Source organism: Coregonus clupeaformis, chromosome 30 (genome assembly GCF_020615455.1).
Source record: "Coregonus clupeaformis isolate EN_2021a chromosome 30, ASM2061545v1, whole genome shotgun sequence".
NCBI lineage: Eukaryota > Metazoa > Chordata > Actinopteri > Salmoniformes > Salmonidae > Coregonus > Coregonus clupeaformis.
The window spans coordinates 48,755,420-48,773,549 of NC_059221.1; the positions used below are offsets into that span (position 1 = coordinate 48,755,420).

At 41.8% G+C, this 18,130-nt stretch overlaps 1 protein-coding gene across 1 annotated transcript in view; it reads right to left on the reverse strand.

Annotated features, from left to right (window-relative positions):
• Nucleotides 1-1,663: 1,663 nt before the first annotated feature.
• The window catches only part of LOC121546313, a 16,842-nt gene continuing 375 nt past the window's right edge, over nt 1,664-18,130 (reverse strand). Inside the window, exons 2-14 of the mRNA XM_045209291.1 lie at nt 17,526-17,563; nt 16,859-17,109; nt 16,244-16,418; nt 15,592-15,730; nt 15,473-15,504; nt 15,319-15,377; nt 14,994-15,208; nt 14,610-14,866; nt 14,197-14,331; nt 13,902-14,055; nt 13,680-13,706; nt 2,838-2,864; nt 1,664-2,620 (exon numbers count right to left, since the gene is read on the reverse strand). Coding sequence (XP_045065226.1) covers nt 2,307-2,620; nt 2,838-2,864; nt 13,680-13,706; nt 13,902-14,055; nt 14,197-14,331; nt 14,610-14,866; nt 14,994-15,208; nt 15,319-15,377; nt 15,473-15,504; nt 15,592-15,730; nt 16,244-16,418; nt 16,859-17,109; nt 17,526-17,563 — 1,823 coding nt within the window. The 3' untranslated portion in view covers nt 1,664-2,306. The remainder of the gene's footprint in view (nt 2,621-2,837; nt 2,865-13,679; nt 13,707-13,901; nt 14,056-14,196; nt 14,332-14,609; nt 14,867-14,993; nt 15,209-15,318; nt 15,378-15,472; nt 15,505-15,591; nt 15,731-16,243; nt 16,419-16,858; nt 17,110-17,525; nt 17,564-18,130) is intronic.

The window sequence follows — 18,130 nt, forward strand, 5'->3', positions numbered from 1 at the left end:
CAGCCGCGTGTGTTGGAGCCCGACGTGGACGCATCATGTTACTCAAAAAGACTACGAAAAAAATAACAATAAGAAAAAAAAAATCATAATGTTACTCGTCTTCCATGCATGTAGTCCTTTTTAGGTGTTTAGCAATGATTGTATTTTTTCTTTTAGTTTTTTGACTTTTTAAAAAAACAGTTGCTACAGAGAAAAATGTACACAACGAAAAGTTCTAAATGGCAGAAAATAACCAAAAATGAATAAATACATTGTATGTCAATTATTAAGCTCTGTCTCCTGTCTCATTTTATTATGGAGGATGGACGATCAATAAACATTAAATACAAAAGTATGTGGACACCCCTTCAAATGAGTGGATTCGGCTATTTCAGCCACAGCCGTTGCTGACAGGTGTATAAAATCGAACACACAGCCATGCATTCTCCATAGACAAACATTTGCAGTAGAATGGCCTTACTGAAGAGCTCAATTACTTTCAACGTGGCACCGTCATAGGATGCCACCTTTTCAACAAATCAGTTAGTCAAATTTCTGCCCTGCTAGAGCTGCCCCTGTCAACTGTAAGTGCTGTTATTGTCAAGTGGAAACGTCTAGGAGCAACAACGACTCACCCGCAAAGTGGTAGGCCACACAATCTCACAGAACGGGACTGCCGAGTGTTGAAGCGCGTAACAATCGTCTGTCCTCGGTTGCAACACTCACTACCAAGTTCCAAACTGCCTCTAGAAGCAACATCAGCACAAAAACTGTTTGTCGGGAGCTTTGTGAAATGGGTTTCCATGGCTGAGCAGCCACACACAAGCCTAAGATCACCATGCGCAATGCGTCAGCTGGAGTGGTGTAAAGCTTGCCGTCATTGGACTCTGGAGCAGTGGAAACGCATTCTCTGGAGTGATTTATCACGCTTCCCCATCTGGCAGTCCAGATGCCAGGAGAACGCTACCTGCCCCAATGCATAGTGCCAACTGTAAAGTTTGGAGGAGGAATAATGGTCCGGGGCAGTTTTTCATGGTTCGGGCTAGGCCTCTTAGTTCCAGTGAAGGGAAAACGCTACAGCATACAATTACATTCTAGACGATTCTGTGCTTCCAACTTTGTGGCAACAGTTTGGGGAAGGCCCGTTCCTATTTCAGCATGACAATACCCCCGTGCTCAAAGCGAGGCCCATACAGAAATGGTTTGTCCAGATCGGTGTGGAAGAACTTGACTGGCCTGCACAGAGCCCTGACCTCAACCCCATCGAACACCTTTGGGATGAATTGGAACGCCGACTGCAAGCCAGGCCTAATGGCCCAACATCAGTGCCCAGCCGATCTCACTAATGCTCTTGTGGCTGAATGGAAGCAAGTCCCTGCAGCAATGTTCCAACATCTAGTGGAAAGCCTTCCCAGAAGAGTGGAGGCTGTTATAGCAGCAAAGGGGGACCAACTCCATATTAATGCCCATGATTTTGGAATGAGATGTTCGACAAGCATGGGTCCACATATTTTTGGTCATGTAGTGTAATTAATTACTAACTACCAATATATTAACAATACAAACGCTATCCTATGCTGTATGTCACAGTAGAAGACCACTTAAATATCAGTCGTTGATCTTGTAATCTGCAGACATAAATTCATGGGTATCATTGACAAATAGATCAACAGTAGAATGAATGATACATCAGATCAATGTTTTTATGTAAGAAAATAATTACATTTACATTTAAAAAAGCATAGAAATACCATTATATAAACTTCTGCACTATGTACAGATATAAAAATGTTTGTGTCACAACATTAAAACAGTCCCTGATCTTGTAGTCAGCTGCCAGTGCACCAGAGTGGCACAGTCAAGTTGTTGATAGATTATATTCTCAGTGATGTCACCTTGCCTGAGACCTGACCAAGATGATTAAACATTCACAATGTTCCTGATAATTCTTCAATGTACAGATATATAAAAATATGATTTTTTTTTATATTGGGAGACTATAAAGAATAGAGTCTCTGATCTTGTAGTCTGAAACCAGTGTACCAGAGTAACACAGGTAGGTTGTCTGGTAGACAGTAGCCTCACAGTGATGTCACCTTGCCTGAGACCTGGGGCTCATTCAAGACCGTTAAACTTTCACAATGTTGCAGATAGCCTATCTTGTTAGATAAGACATCCTTAACTTTTCATGTGGTGTGAAAATGTTTGATGTCCTTTGTAAACATTACATGATCTGCATTCGAAAAACTCGTAATGTTTCACACTATGGCACAGAACCCCCGAAGTTAACTGTGACCCCCTTCCTCTCCCCTCCTTGGGAATGTAATTCATTGTTCACTCAGGTTGTGTTGAGGCTGCACATTCAGACATTCATTTGTCAACTTCTCCTTTAACTCAATAGCCAGTTTGTTCTGGCCCATCTTCCTCAGGATCTCCAGTGTGATCTTCACAGTGCCGTCGTCAAGGTATCGCTGCACCATCATACGCACTGTGGTCTCTATGGTAGCGTTCTCCAACTGGCTCTTTGGGATTGAAGGAAAATCCTCCACTCCCTGACTCAGGTGCCACTGGAATGTCTCCAGCTGTTCTGAAACCAGCTCTGCCAGAGTGCCCAGCAGCAGATAAGAAACATTTGTTGTCCCTAGATACAGAAACATAAAACAATGAGAACTATAACATGTGACATCATAATAACTAAAATAAACAGTCCTGACGGATCTGAATTATCCTTGTATGTTTGTGTAGGTAAACAAGTTCCCTGTTGTGTGTGATGATGCCATCTTGCTGAGTCTACCTTTAATAATTGCAATTGAAGACGTTCAACATGTTTATGGTTTTGAAGATTGTGAGATATTTACCTGCTGTAGCGCCACCATGTGGTGTAACTGTAGATACAAAATATAACTTGTTAAAGGTCGCGAACAGTCATTCTGAGTCAGTAAAATAGCCTTTTGAGTAACCATTTCATGCGGATGAATTACCTGACGCATGAAAAAGTCACGATAAACAGGAAATGCTGGTACACTTTTATAAATGCCGACAGACAATTAGTCTATTTGACATGGTGGGATCTTTTTGTATCGGTAAAATGTATTATGCGAGAAATGGGAGTGGAAAACGCCTTTATGCGAGAAATGGGAGTGGAAAACGCCTTTATACGCAAATATTTATATAATAACCAACATATCGAAGTAAATTTGGAGTCACGCGATATGTTGTGTGGTCCTCCCATTAAGACTTGGGAAGCATGCAGTTCAGGCTTCAGATGAAATAAGTTATGATAAACTTCACAGGGTGGTGAATATGCAAGGTGATGAGCTTTATGCTCCTTTCCAATAATTATCGAGGGTCTTAGTCTGGTGACATTTTGAACTATGCTTTGCTGCCGTTTGACTAATACAAATAATATCGCTCTTATCCATAATAATCTCATAATGTAGGTATCCTATCTGCACTGTATCTAGCTGTTGGCTAGAGCGCACGTGCCAAGACCAGAGTGGGCACATTTGTTATAACGTAACAGTTTTTGTGACAAAACCATCAGTAGAGTTGAAAATGCGTTGGAAACCCATTTAACTTCTATTTTTCATTCAGTACATGGGAATTTAGTTTTATGCGCACTACGCCAAGTTATTTCTATGTGCAGTACGTCACCACGCACAGCATTTTATCCGCAATAGAGCTCGCTAGCTTGTAGTCCTAAAACCCGGAAATGAGTTACCTCTGGTTCGTTCAGCCATCCCTATGGAAAGAATACAGTATAAATGTCCAAAATAAGTCCGAGGTTAACACAGCCTTAGGAGATCTTATACGTTTTGTTTTATGAGATAATATCAGTCAGTCAACAGGACCTTTATGAATTATGAAGCCTTTATGCTTTGTTTTTTATTACTACATAAACGTTAAAAGAATTCACAAAAAGTTTAGCTGATAAAGATTATCTCATAGAACAAAACGTATAAACTCTCCTAAGCCTGTGTTTACCGCAGACCTTATTTTCGGCAATTATCGAAAAACCTTACAAAAAATGCCATTCATTTTCCCATAGGCCTTTCCCAATGAACCATGGCGGAGTTAGTGCCTACAAAAAGACGCCATCACTATTGCTCTCTATAAATCAGTTTGATGGAAACACATCTCTGGTGGGAAAATGTGCATACTGTTTTGTGCAGATTTTAGAATATTCACATGAAAATCTGTCGCAAACTGGATGTAACCTAGCTACAGACTAAAACATCACCAACAATATTTTTCCCCGATAAAAAGTTTATCTCATGTGAAACTACCAGGAAGTATGAAAAGACAGACTGAGTGGGCGGGGAGCTAATAGGCTGGGGAGCTCACCTTGACTGACAGTTCTTTGAAACCGCCTATGTCAAGCAACATGGACGCAGTGATGCAATGAGATTATCTCAAGATAATTTGCTGATACACAAAGCAACTCATATCATGGTTTCACAAATTATTTGTTTATCCTGTTTGGTTACAGCGTCAATATAGAAATAATGGTTGCTGTATAATTTAGCTAGTGTCGTAGTAAATATAAAATGTTATAGATTGGTCTGACTATATGTTGTGCAAGAGGTTGTGCAAGACCCATTTGTGTTAGGAGCTTGTTTTCAATAAATGCTGTTACAGGAGTGTGTCATGTGTCTGATACTAACAGTGTGCTGTTGTCTGTGATAACATTTGAGTAGAGAACAAAGGACAGGAGAACACCTTATCTTCTCACCAGATGGCCTAATCTTACTAGGAATGCGATAATAGGACAACACCCCCCACCTCCGGCCATAAACCAACATACTCCCCACGAGTTCCCTGGACACACACAAACATTTCATTTGCACGCACACTCATTCTCAAACCCCCCTTCTACTGGTCGGGTGCCAAGGGCAGAGGACTCTGCCGTGCACCAATGGGGCTTCTACTCTGGACAGAGCAGACCCGCCTCCTACGCCTCGGGAGCCAATCGAGGGACTAGGAGAGGGATCCCTCCCTTGCTGTTACATTGTATAAAATATGTTGTAAACTCTGTTTAATCATTCCTTCTCAACTGTCTCCATGAGAGGCAATTGATTGGGGTCCATGCATGTAGCTTGAGCAGGACAAGATCTCTCTGTTTTAATAAACTGCCTTTTTGCATTAAGCAAATTCCTCTCTGTCTAGCGTCGATGGTTTGTACTCCCTCTCCTGAATTATGTGTTCACCAACAAATTGGTAGCAGAGGATGGTTTCAAATTCGATCTAAAAAGTTGGTGCGAGAGGAAAAGGAAGATCATCGATCTAAAATCAGACGGAAGAGTGACCTGAAATCCAGGAGACATCAGCTATTCATTTTGCCTCAGGAACCTGATCACAGCGCGCTACTAAAAAGGTAAGCAGAGCCTGTTAAAACAAAATCTTGCATATTGTACTATAGACTATACCAAATTTTGATCAGAAGTACTGAGTGTGAGTATGAATACTTGTTAAATAATTACCATCCTAAAATGAATTAAGGCATGAATGAGATGATTGTCCTGCTCATGAGAGTCTTACCAGTGGCTGAATACTGATGATTATATTATGAGAGTCTTACCAGTGGCTGAATACTGATTGTATCTTATGGGTTAAATTGCGATTTAACACAGTATGTGGATAAGATTTGAGCCACAACTAGATTCCTAAAGGGACCCAGTTTGAACGGAGACTTTTTGCATAAATCCTATTAGGGGAGGTCCTACCCTATAGGTTGCGAGGAGGTTGAAGTTAAACTGTGGCAGAGTTCTAGACATTAGGTGGGGGAGAATCACCGAAATTGACCAGAGGTACTAAATTCCCGGGGATGCCAGTTATCTCTGTGATTTCACACTTAAAACGTTCCATATAAATGGTTGTGTGAAAGGTACAATTAAGCTGAGACTAAGTCCTTCCTAGTGATCGAGTTGTCTAAAAAAAATCCTTTGATAGGGATCCAGTTGCTTCTGTGACTTCACATAATGAAGGTGCCTTTTAAGGTTGTGTGAAGGGTGCAGTCGAACTGAGACTATGTTTTAGGACGCTCTGGTAATCTAAATTCAAGTTGCTTCTGTGACTTCACATCTTAAATTGGTCCTTACATAAGGACGTGTGAAGGGTGGCAGTCGAACTGAGAATGTGTTTTAGGACTCTTGATAGCCTGAATACATTAAGCATTGTAATTCCAATTGGCTTTTGGTTTGTGTGTTTTTATGTATTATAACGTGTAATGGATGATGGGAAGTTATAGTGAGACTTATGAAACTGAATACTAATCTGTGGAATTGAGTAACTTTGACCTAGGCTTTCAGGAACCAGGGATGGGGAGACTGATATTGGATCTGTGCATATTCTTGAACAAGAACTGAGACAATTGAAGCGTATTGTGTGCAGTGGTTTAATTTCTGCATTGGTATATGTGACTGGAATTCTGATTTTTATGATAATGATTGCATTACAAATTATATAAATTAACCCTTTATATACGAGGGTGTCATACATGAGATAAGTCTGTATTGATACCGATAATACATCCCTGGAAATAAAACACCAGGGACGGGATAAGTGTATAAAGATAGAGAAAGCAAGATGGCAGGGCCAAACCCAACCAAACCCAAATTCAATGAATACTTAGAACAACGAATGACAGGGAGAGTAATGCCAGGTACACCAAGGGAGGGAGGTCATATGCCCGCCCTTGATGTACAACAGATAGAAATGACTGATTATATGAAGAAATTGACGGAATTTTCTGCAGCACTCTCTTCTCAGGTGCGGAAGGCCCAAGAGGGGGAGCTGTCGGGAAACACGCCACCACTGAAGGTAAAAATGGGAGACTGGGTGAGGGTGAAAGTCCACAAAAGAAAGTGGCTGGAACCCAGGTGGACTGGACCGTACGAAGTGAAGGAGGTTACTTCACACTCAGTCCAGGTCAGAGGTAAATCAGGAGCACCCTGGCACCATCTAACACATTGCACTCCAGCCCCACTCCTTCCAGACCATTGTCTGAAGTAAGAGCTGATTTGAGCAGCGAGAACCAATCCTGACAACACAATGAAGAAACCATTATGGGAACAACAATCTCACTCAGGGAGAAGGAGAACTTTTTCCCCCTGGGAGAGATTGGGAGTGTCTGAATGTTTGTATGTATGTTTTCTGATAGGAATTGGACTCCTGCTGGGCACTCCTTATGAGGTGTTGTTGTGTGAAGCTATTTTGAATTACTTGTTAAATTGACTTGTAATATAGAAGAGGTGGCTAAGGGATTTTTAACAGTACCAACCATGGGGGGGCAAATCCTCACAAGAGGTCCCAGAATTTACTGGGGACGAGAAATGCTTGATGTAATTAAAATGGAATCCAGGGATAGAAGAAATCTCCATTATATAACCAGGTGGAGGGAGAGGTATGGTTTTGAGGGACGTCTAGACGCAGATAAACTCGAATCCATGCTTAAAACAGATACATAAGGTGTGTAAAGGAGAAATAAGCAGTGAGAGAGAGAGAGAGTAGGAGGGGGCCAGTACCCACTGATAGCCTTACCTAATCTATTGGCGGGGAATGAAAGGGGCCCCAGCAACCTTAGATGTATACAGTAATAATAATAATATGCCATTTAGCAGACAGGCCATGAACACAGAGGACGTGGCCAGAGCGGTAGAAAGAATGACCCACCCCAAAACAGGAATAGTAAGGTATGGGCTGCCGTTAGAGGGCAGTGGGTTTCAGGGGATGCCAAGAGGACACTTTTGCCATGGGCCGATTACGGAGAGTATGTTGGGAAAATAACTGAATTGTGTAATAGCCTCAGAGAGACATGCAATCCATCATGAGAGAAAGTCAGACAGGAGTGAGTGGAAGTGTTACAATTGTGACAAAACGGGACATTTTGCTAGAGAATGTGAGGAACCGTGTAGTTACTGCAAGGAAAGGGCACCAGTTAAGAAACTGTAGGCAGAAGGGGAAGAGAGAAATCAGGAGTCCTCATGACCTGGCTGTTTGGTTGTTGTTTTTTAATTGGGGTTTTCAAATAAAAACAACAGACCTAGTATGATGTTTATAAAGCCTTGTTGTTTCAATTTTGGGGGGTTTTCAGCAGGTCAAGGGTGATAGGTCTTAGAGGAGCACACAGTGAATTTTATGGAGTCTTTTAGGTTTTGGCTGAGTTTGGGGTATATATGATTTCTTATGAGAATGAATGTCATGAGGATTAATGAACACTTGGGATAAGTAACATTTATTAAATATTTAGAATAATGGTAATGTTTGGTATACTATGGGATGGAATTTCAATTGCCTCTGAACTCTGTTTTAACTTTCTGGTGTTAATTAATCATCCACACTGGTAAATTCTAAAGGCATGAGAGGAGGACTTTAAGATAGTTTATTTTACCAATAAATAAAAATAAGGGATGGCAATTGGATGATAAATTACCAATATTACCTAAGTGATTGTTAGGTAGGTGATAATATTGACACATGGGCAGTGACATGTGTCAAAAGGAGGGATGGATGGTAGAACAGATTAGACAACACTTTGTTGCACATGGGATTACTAATTATAAAAAAATAAAAAAAGATGTGTTTCTGTGCTCAAAATAATCACCAGGGCAGACAAAGGGCACCTCAGGGTGAGTATCCTCCGGCTAAGTACCCTTTCCAGCAATTGGAAATTGATTTTATAGAGTCATCACGGAGTGAAGGGAAGAAATTTAGAGTAACCCCAGATAAAGATGGGTTATCCCCTTTGAGAAAGTGTTTGGAAGACCTTACAGAATGCCACAGTTGGCAGGACCAGACAGGCAGACATAGAACTAGAGAGCACCCTAGCAGAACACGTGAGAAGGTCGTTTATTAACCACACCTGTATGTCAGAGGTTTTGTGCCCCCACAGGTGAATTAAAGGAGAAGGTGACCCACTCTATCTAACCAGGAGACTGAAGCAGGCCTGGCGGGAAGGGCCCTACCAAGTACTGCCTTTGCCAGCAGAATAGCTGAGAGATCCATCTGGGTGCATGTCACACACTGTAAAAAGGCAAAACCAGCTACACCTGACGAACAAACACAGAGTTAGGAGAAAGATCCGATCACCACTAGGGTTCGGGGGTTGCCTCCTTAACGAAGATTCCCTTACCCTGTCTGATCATCCCTGTGTGAGTTCGATAGAAGGTAAAGCAATGGGTTGGCCTCTGGCATCTGACATGTTCTCAGGGCAAGGGTGGGGATTCACAGGTCTCCCGACGGTAGGTAGCTGTCTGATTGTGGGGGCCATATTCCTAACACACACGGACCCTCCTGTTTCAGCCAGAAGTGGTAGTTAACCTAACACAAGTTGAAAAGGCATAGGAGACAGCTAGACGTAGGGAAAGGGGAAATACTAGGGACTTTAGGGAAGGACATCACCAATCTCCATACACAGTTTAGGGTAGTGAAAGTAGGGAATTATCAGAAATGGCAGTGCGACCCATATGAGGGTAGGTACTGTCTGAAAGTCTGAAATACGCTAAAACAGGTTACAGACCTGACAAGTGAGATATCCTCTTCAACTGGGGCACCCTATAGAGTAAACCTCTCTGAGGGAGGTAGTGAGACCGGGGCTGTGGTAAAGATAGTGCAAAACTATAGACCTGAAGGAAGTAGTACAGGTGGAAACGGGGTATAGAAATCTTAACCTGTGGTTGGAATGGATTCAGTATACGGCAAAACTATGTCTAAAGAGGACTGTTTTGCCTGTGGGACAGCCAAACCAGGGTTAACAACTACTCCGTTCCCCTTGACAGGCTTTAACTCTCTGTCAGGTTTATCCTCCATGCAAGCCACCTGGGAATGTGGTGAAAGAGTCTTATGGTAACTTGCACTATCTGTTTCCCCGATAACAAAGTCATCCCGGCCTGGGTTGCCTCCGTTTGAAGTCTCAGGGGATTCTAATTGTTTTTCTAGGACTAGTAAGACAGGATACAGGGTAGGGCCTTTTAGCTCCTGCTCCCACACAGAGAATGTCACACCTAAAGAGACCATGACTAATCTCTCCTCTTTGTTGCAGCCAGAGGATTTTAGGAGCCAAAACCCGTGCTGACGTCTGATGGTTGTGTGGTGATAGCTGATTGTGAACTCACCTACATACGCAAACAATCAAACGTGTCAGAGACTGGTGAGTTGTCACGTAGAAAGTAGAACCTCCTCCCGGGATCCTTTGATGAAAGGATATATATATTGATGGGATAGGAGTACCCCGAGGGGTTCCAGAACAATTCAAAGCTAGGAATCAGATCGCAGCTGGGTTTGAATCAAGTATTTTCTGGTGGTCAACAATTAATAAAAATGTAGATTGGATAAATTATATTTAATATAACCAACAAAAGATTTATAAACCACACTCGTGATGCAATAAAGGGATTAGCTGAGCAGACAGCGGCAACTAGCTTAATGACAGGGCAGAATAGAATAGCTTTAGATATGCTTTTGGCTGAGCAGGACGGGGTTTGTGTTCTGTTTGGATATATGTGCTGTACTTTCATCTCCAACAATATAGCACCGGACGGGCCCGTGACCAAAGCGCTTGAGTGACCATCACCACGCTGGCGAACGAACTGGCTGAGAACTCTGGTATTGATAGCTCCATAAACGGTTGGTTTGATAACATATTTGGTAAATGGAAAACTATTGTTGTAACTATTCTGGGTGAAGTTATAGCTTCTATGGGTATACTTGTTCTTTGTGGATGTTGTCTTATTTCCTCCTTTTGTTGGTGGTGTACCATTAATAAAAACGTCGATAGAATTAACTACATACATTTCAATGTCCAAAAGTTAGGTAACTGGACCCAACGAGGTTTTGAGGCAGTCCATGGACAGTTAGCTGCCACTTCTCTCATGGCTTTTCAGAACAGAATTGCTGTAGACATGCTATTGGCTGAACGAGGGGGAGTGTGTGCCATGTTCGGGGAACAGTGTTGTACTTTTATTCCTAATAATACTGCTGCAGATGGAAGTTTGACAATTGCTCTAGAAGGTTTGAGGACTCTTAATGGTAAAATGAAAGATCATTATGGGGTTGATACCTCTATGTGGGATTCCTGGATGGATGTTTTTGGTAAATATAAAACCCTTATTTCATCTGTATTAATTTCTATTGCTGTTTTTGTATCAATTCTTACATTGTGTGGATGTTGTTGTATTCCCTGTGCCCGCATTTTGATTAACCGTATAATAACCACTGCTATTGCACCAATTCACAATGACCAAGCCCAGATGTATCCGCTTTTGGGAACTAATGATTTGGAACTGGACGATTTTGAAAGTGACTATCCTCCCTTATGTAATATTAAAGGTGGACCTCTTGATTGTCCTTTGGGGAATCCTGAATGTCTGTATGGTGTTGTCCCAGGGGGTGGATGGGCCTGTCATGATTACAAACCTGAACAGCGACATTTGGAGGTTAGCGATTTCAAAGACCAACTCTGATTGTTGTATTCACTCACTAGAGGGGGACTAACATTGTTTTATTAACTGGCCATATAATTAGTATGCTAGAGGGGGATGGTTGATATATTTTTTTTATTACAATTGCATTATGCGTTATCATGTGTTGTTTTCTTTCTGCATTATTGTTTTTCTTTTAAGACTGATTCAACTATGCTTCATGCCAACATAATTAATGGATCACGTCTGGGAGACGTGAAGAGGGGGATTTGTCGTAGTAAATATAAAATGTTATAGATTGGTCTGACTATATGTTGTGCAAGAGGTTGTGCAAGACCCATTTGTGTTAGGAGCTTGTTTTCAATAAATGCTGTTACAGGAGTGTGTCATGTGTCTGATACTAACAACGTACTGTTCTGTGTCATGTGTCTGATACTAACAGTGTGCTGTTGTCTGTGATAACATTTGAGTAGAGAACAAAGGACAGGAGAACACCTTATCTTCTCAACAGATGGCCTAATCTTACTAGGAATGCGATAATAGGACAACACCCCCCACCTCCGGCCATAAACCAACATACTCCCCACGAGTTCCCTGGACACACACAAACATTTCATTTGCACGCACACTCATTCTCAAACCCCCCTTCTACTGGTCGGGTGCCAAGGGCAGAGGACTCTGCCGTGCACCAATGGGGCTTCTACTCTGGACAGAGCAGACCCGCCTCCTACGCCTCGGGAGCCAATCGAGGGACTAGGAGAGGGATCCCTCCCTTGCTGTTACATTGTATAAAAGATGTTGTAAACTCTGTTTAATCATTCCTTCTCAACTGTCTCCATGAGAGGCAATTGATTGGGGTCCATGCATGTAGCTTGAGCAGGACAAGATCTCTCTGTTTTAATAAACTGCCTTTTTGCATTAAGCAAATTCCTCTCTGTCTAGCGTCGATGGTTTGTACTCCCTCTCCTGAATTATGTGTTCACCAACACTAGCTAGACCAAATTGAATTTTCAGCACTGTTTATCAAGCTAGCTAGCTAGATCATCTTGGAAAATGTTTGTTGAAACTTTACAGGTTGTGGTCTGGGTATGGACTCTACAAGGTGTCGAAAAGCGTTCCACAGGGATGCTGGCCCATGTTGACTCCAATGCTTCCCACAGTTGTGTCAAGTTGGCTGGATGTCCTTTGGGTGGTGGACCATTCTTGATACACACAGGAAACTGTTGAGCGTGAAAAACCCAGCAGCGTTGCAGTTCTTGACACAAACCGGTGCGCCTGGCACCTACTACTATATCTCATTCAAAGGCATTTAAATCTCTTGTCTTGCCCATTCACTCTCTGAATGGCACACATACATAATCCATGTCTCAATTGTCTCAAGCTTTAAAAATCCTTCTTTAATCTGTCTCCTCCCCTTCATCTACACTGACTGAAGTGGATTTAACAAGTGACATCAATAAGGGATCATAGCTTTCACCTGGATTCACCTGGTCAGTCTATGTCAGGGAAGAGCAGGTGTTCATAATGTTTTGTACACTCAGTCAGACAATGTTCATATATCATGACTATCAATGATGTCAAGAAGTTTGTATGAATCTCATGTTTGGCATGTCTCTTGATGTAATGACATGACAATTGTGTCTGAGTTTTGGGCTAACCTTCCCCCACTTTTGTTCCATGCTGATGAAAGACCTAGCTAGCCAGTAACTAGCTAACACCAGACACAGATGAAAGCGGAAAGTATATTTGCCTTAGAAAATATAATTACAGGTTTCCCCTATTCATCGAACACGCTGCTATGTAAACCACACCCCTCTGCAAATACAACTTCTGCGATGTTGGTTACAAGGCGGTACTTATTTTAATTAGGTAAGAAAATAATGTCACAATAATCCTTTAATATTCCCAGCTCCTGAATCCAAGTGGTTGACATGGGGGAGAGGATGAGTAACCTTATGATAACTTTATCAATGCAGAAGCAACAGTCATTTTTCATACTTTGGTCATCCTACTTTGATCTGATTTAATCCGAATATCATCACATTTCATGAAAAACATGATTTTGACTGTGCAGGACCTTTAACAAAATAAGTGACAGACCATAAAGAATATAGTCGTTTAAGTTTATGGTGCAGTTTATGAGGTTAAACCGCAGGTCACATCAAATGGCGCACACACAATCTATTTTACAACACAAAACCATTAGGAGAATATTAGTTGTTCACAATTGAATTGTGAATTGATGAGACTAAGACAAGTATAAGGTTTGATGAGATCAGTTACCTGTAGACTTCACTTCTGTTGGTGAGGCTGTGGATTAAAAGAGAAGGTGATGTACTAAATTTATATGGTGAAATAATCAATTGTATCATAATTAGATTAAATCAACAACAGCACTACTTCCATACTATTATGATGATTGCTACTAATGTAAAATGTAAATGTAAAATGCTACTATTACTACTAGTTCTATAGTAACTCCTACTCTCTCTGAATTTCAGTTACCTGGTAGTAAAACAAGGCGGTCCCATACGCGTTCATTTTCAGGACCGTCATGTTCTTTCAGAACAAGATTCACTTTTTTAATAACAGTTTGTAAATCCAACTGAAATGTTGGCATGTAGTTTGTATAGGAATCATAATCCACAAACTCTGCTTCCTGAAAAAAAAGCATAAGTATCAAGTCAAACAGAATTGTACGTGATTTCTATTTCTTATCAAGGTAGCATCACAAAAATAATTTACATGTGTTAACAGATTTCCTCTCTCTCTCTAGCTCATGTCATATATATTAGCCTACCTTTGGATCTATGTGATGTTCATCTGTAAGATCAGTGAAGAGGGTGTATTTTTGGTCCGGGGTTAGTCTACAGTTAGGATTTTTTTCAATGTAGATTTCTCTGTCTCCATTCCTTCTCCTCCTTGTCTTACACACCTTGACAGGATTGAAAATGGTTTGGAACACACTGTCATGATGAGGTAGCCCTGCCTGAAACATGGAAGCCCAAATGTCGCCCTCGGACCTTGAGGATGTCCTCTTGGTCTAATGGTTAAGATGTTGGATTGGTGAGCGAGAGACCCCCCAGGTTTGGATTCACCATTCAGTGTTACATTACACCCAAAAATAATGTTCTGTGGCAAAAGGTGAGTTCAACAGTACGAGTTTGATAGAATTCCAACGAAAGAGGAATTTGACAACTCTAATCTACTTACCTCATCAATGTCAACATTCCTAGGCAGCAACAACACATTTAGGGTGGAATTATTTGTATCATCTGGGAGTTGGTAAAATAGTAGCACCAGACCACGGATAGGAGAGACAGGAGCTTCCTTATCCTTGGTGATGCCATATTTGCTGAATCCATTGATGTTTAATATGACGTGAGTTTCTGTTGTCTCATGGGGATGGAGAAACTCCGTACTGTCATCATCAGTCACATGGGCTACAGACAGGAAGTCACATCCACCCTCTAGGAGAGAAAGAGAACATTAGTCTTCTGTTCAGATGACAAAAACAACCAAGTAGTGGAGTAGTGATGCTACTGATGGTGATTAAGAATACGTAGTCTATAACCTTCCTGGAAATGTATTACTTACCAGAATGAATCTCACAGTGTGGGAGGTGTAGTTCACAGACAGACCCCTTAAGGCATGTAAACTTGAACAGGGGTCCTGCAGGTCTCTTGCCACTCTGGGCTAGAAGCCTCCTGTTCCAGGGGACTGTCCTATAGAGCACCTCTCCCTCTCCCTCCATCCTAAACACCAGGCCTGTTATACTGCACTGGAACAGACCTGCACTGGGGCACTGGAACCTGTAGAACAAACAATGAAGGATTTCATTTTAATGAGATTTCCTGGATTTAAGGTATTGTCCTTCTTTTATACAAACTACCAATAAGAAACATTAAATATATTAAGTTACTGGTATTCTCTCCTGTTGTCCTGATCGTGGATTTCAGGTGTAAATTCATCTGGAGAACTCTAAAATGTAGAAACAATAGATACTGTAATTCAACCAATAGTGTGAAGAAGAGCTTTTAATTTCAGTCTTTCTCTCAGTCCAGTGAGGGTCTTACCATGTGATGGTGTTCCAGGAAGAGAGGAGAACCTAAAGAGAACCAAATAAAGATGTTTTTCTATACAACTTCAACTTCATCATTGATCCAGATTAATATGTTAGCTGTATAGCTGTTACCCCTTTCTCTTCCCAACTCCTCGTCCATCCTCTGGATGTTCTCCTGGGTGTTCACAGCTACCTCTGTGTTGACACTGTTAGCCATCTCCAGTGGGATGTCTAGGATGGGAGGACAGTCCATCTCCAGCTTTGGGGTTTCCTAGATTCAAATCAACAGAATAGAAACATACTTCTATAATAGAAAAATGTTCTATGTAAATTTGACCTGTTTTCTGTTCTATTGTGAACATGTTGCCCACCATGGCAGCAGTGAGAAGGGCAGGGACAATCGGGCTGCAGTCTGACCCCCACCACTCATAGTGTACATGAGAGATTAGTTAATTATCTAGACTGTATGTGTGGACTGTATCATTTCATACTGTAGAACTGACTATGACAGTGAGTACAGGTGTTTTAACATATGAGGGTAGAACTGTAGAACTAACTATGACAGTGAGTACAGGTGTTTTAACATATGAGGGTAGAACTGTAGAACTGACTATGACAGTGAGTACAGGTGTTTTAACATATGAGGGTAGAACTGACTATGACAGTGAGTACAGGTGTTTTAACATATGAGGGTAGAAGTGTAGAACTGACTATGACAGTGAGTACAGGTGTTTTAACATATGAGGGTAGAAGTGATCCTACATTTCTCTAACCGTCCTCTTACCTGTGACCTGAACTGTCCTGAGCTACCAGCAGAAGTTAACCACAACAACTCCTTAGACGAGCCAAAGGAGGGGAGGATCTGGAGAGAAGGGGGGAAATGGGGGGTAACCACACAGGGGAGAGGACGGATCGGGGCCTCGGTGGGAATAAGGGCAGGTGAGAGGTTGAGGCAGTACCTGAGAAAGAGGGGGAAACAGGGGAAATAGAGGGGAAGATAGGAGGGGGGATAGAGAGACAGTTAGGGTCCTTGTCTACAATCCTACTTCTCTGATCTCTCTCTAACTTCTCTGCCAGATCATTCTGGTTCATCTTCCAGATTAGGCAGCTCAGGAAGAGACATACAGCCATGATTAGAAAGTCTAATCCGTTTGTGATATCTTCCCTACTGTATTGGTGATTGTATGTATGTAATATAATGAATGTTGGATTGCTGTTTAAACATAATGGGGTCACCTGGATACATCATGAATAAAAATGATAAAAGAGAGGCCTGCTGAATGTTATTATGAAGTCAGTTGAATGTTCTTTCTGGTTAGAGCTACACTGAACTGTGATTGTGATGTATAGATTGATGTACATTCTTGTTCTGTTACCTCCTCTGTGATCTGTCTCTAACTTCTCTGCTAGGTCTACCCGCTTCATCCCCCTCAGGATCCTCAGTGTGATCTCCACAGCTCTCTCAGGGCCGTATGTCTTCACCATCTGACCCACTATGACCTGTATGTCAGCGTTCTCCAGCTGACTCTCTGGGATGGGAGGACAGTCAGGCAGCAGGCCACTAGTCAGGAAAGACTGAAATGTCTTCAGCTCTTGTGGGTTCATCTCCTCCAGAGTGGTCAGCAGCAGAGCTGGAACAGCCAACGTTCTCTAAAACAACAAAGATAACAAGAGTGAGGAAGGAATAGAAAAACTGACTACTGATATAAAATAAAGAACATGAATATATTAATATTGTTAAGACGTATTAGAATAGTTCTACTGGTCTCTCAATATCTCATTCTCATATCATCATATAATAGATTACAGTTGGAACTTTAACACACGCACGCACACACACACACACAGAAATATAATCACAGCCTTTTTGTCTAATGGTGTGTGTGTGTGTAGGGATGCAGTCTGACCCCCACCACTCATAGTGTACATGAGAGATTAGTTAATTATCTAGACTGTATGTGTGGACTGTATCATTTCATACTGTAGAACTGACTATGACAGTGAGTACAGGTGTTTTAACATATGAGGGTAGAAGTGATCCTACATTTCTCTAACCGTCCTCTTACCTGTGACCTGAGCAGTCCTGAGCTACCAGAAAAACGTCCTAGATGAGACAGAAAGGAAGGAGGAGGAGGACCTGGAGGGTAACCACACTGGGAAAAGATAGTTCGGGGCCTGGTGGGAATAAGGACAGATGAGAGGTTGAGGCTGTACCTGAGAAAGAAGAGCTCAAACCACCCAGTTTATAATAGATAATATACTCTATGTCCACTCATATCCACTCTGAGGGGGCCCTTGCTGTACCAGGTAGATAATAGATAATATACTCTATGTCCACTCATATCCACTCTGAGGGGTGGCCCTGGCTGTACCAGGTAGATAATAGATAATATACTCTATGTCCACTCATATCCACTCTGAGGGGTGGCCCTGGCTGTACCAGGTAGATAATAGATAATATACTCTATGTCCACTCATATCCACTCTGAGGGGTGGCCCTGGCTGTACCAGGTAGATAATAGATAATATACTCTATGTCCACTCATATCCACTCTGAGGGGTGGCCCTGGCTGTACCAGGTAGATAATAGATAATATACTCTATGTCCACTCATATCCACTCTGAGGGGTGGCCCTGGCTGTACCAGGTAGATAATAGATAATATACTCTA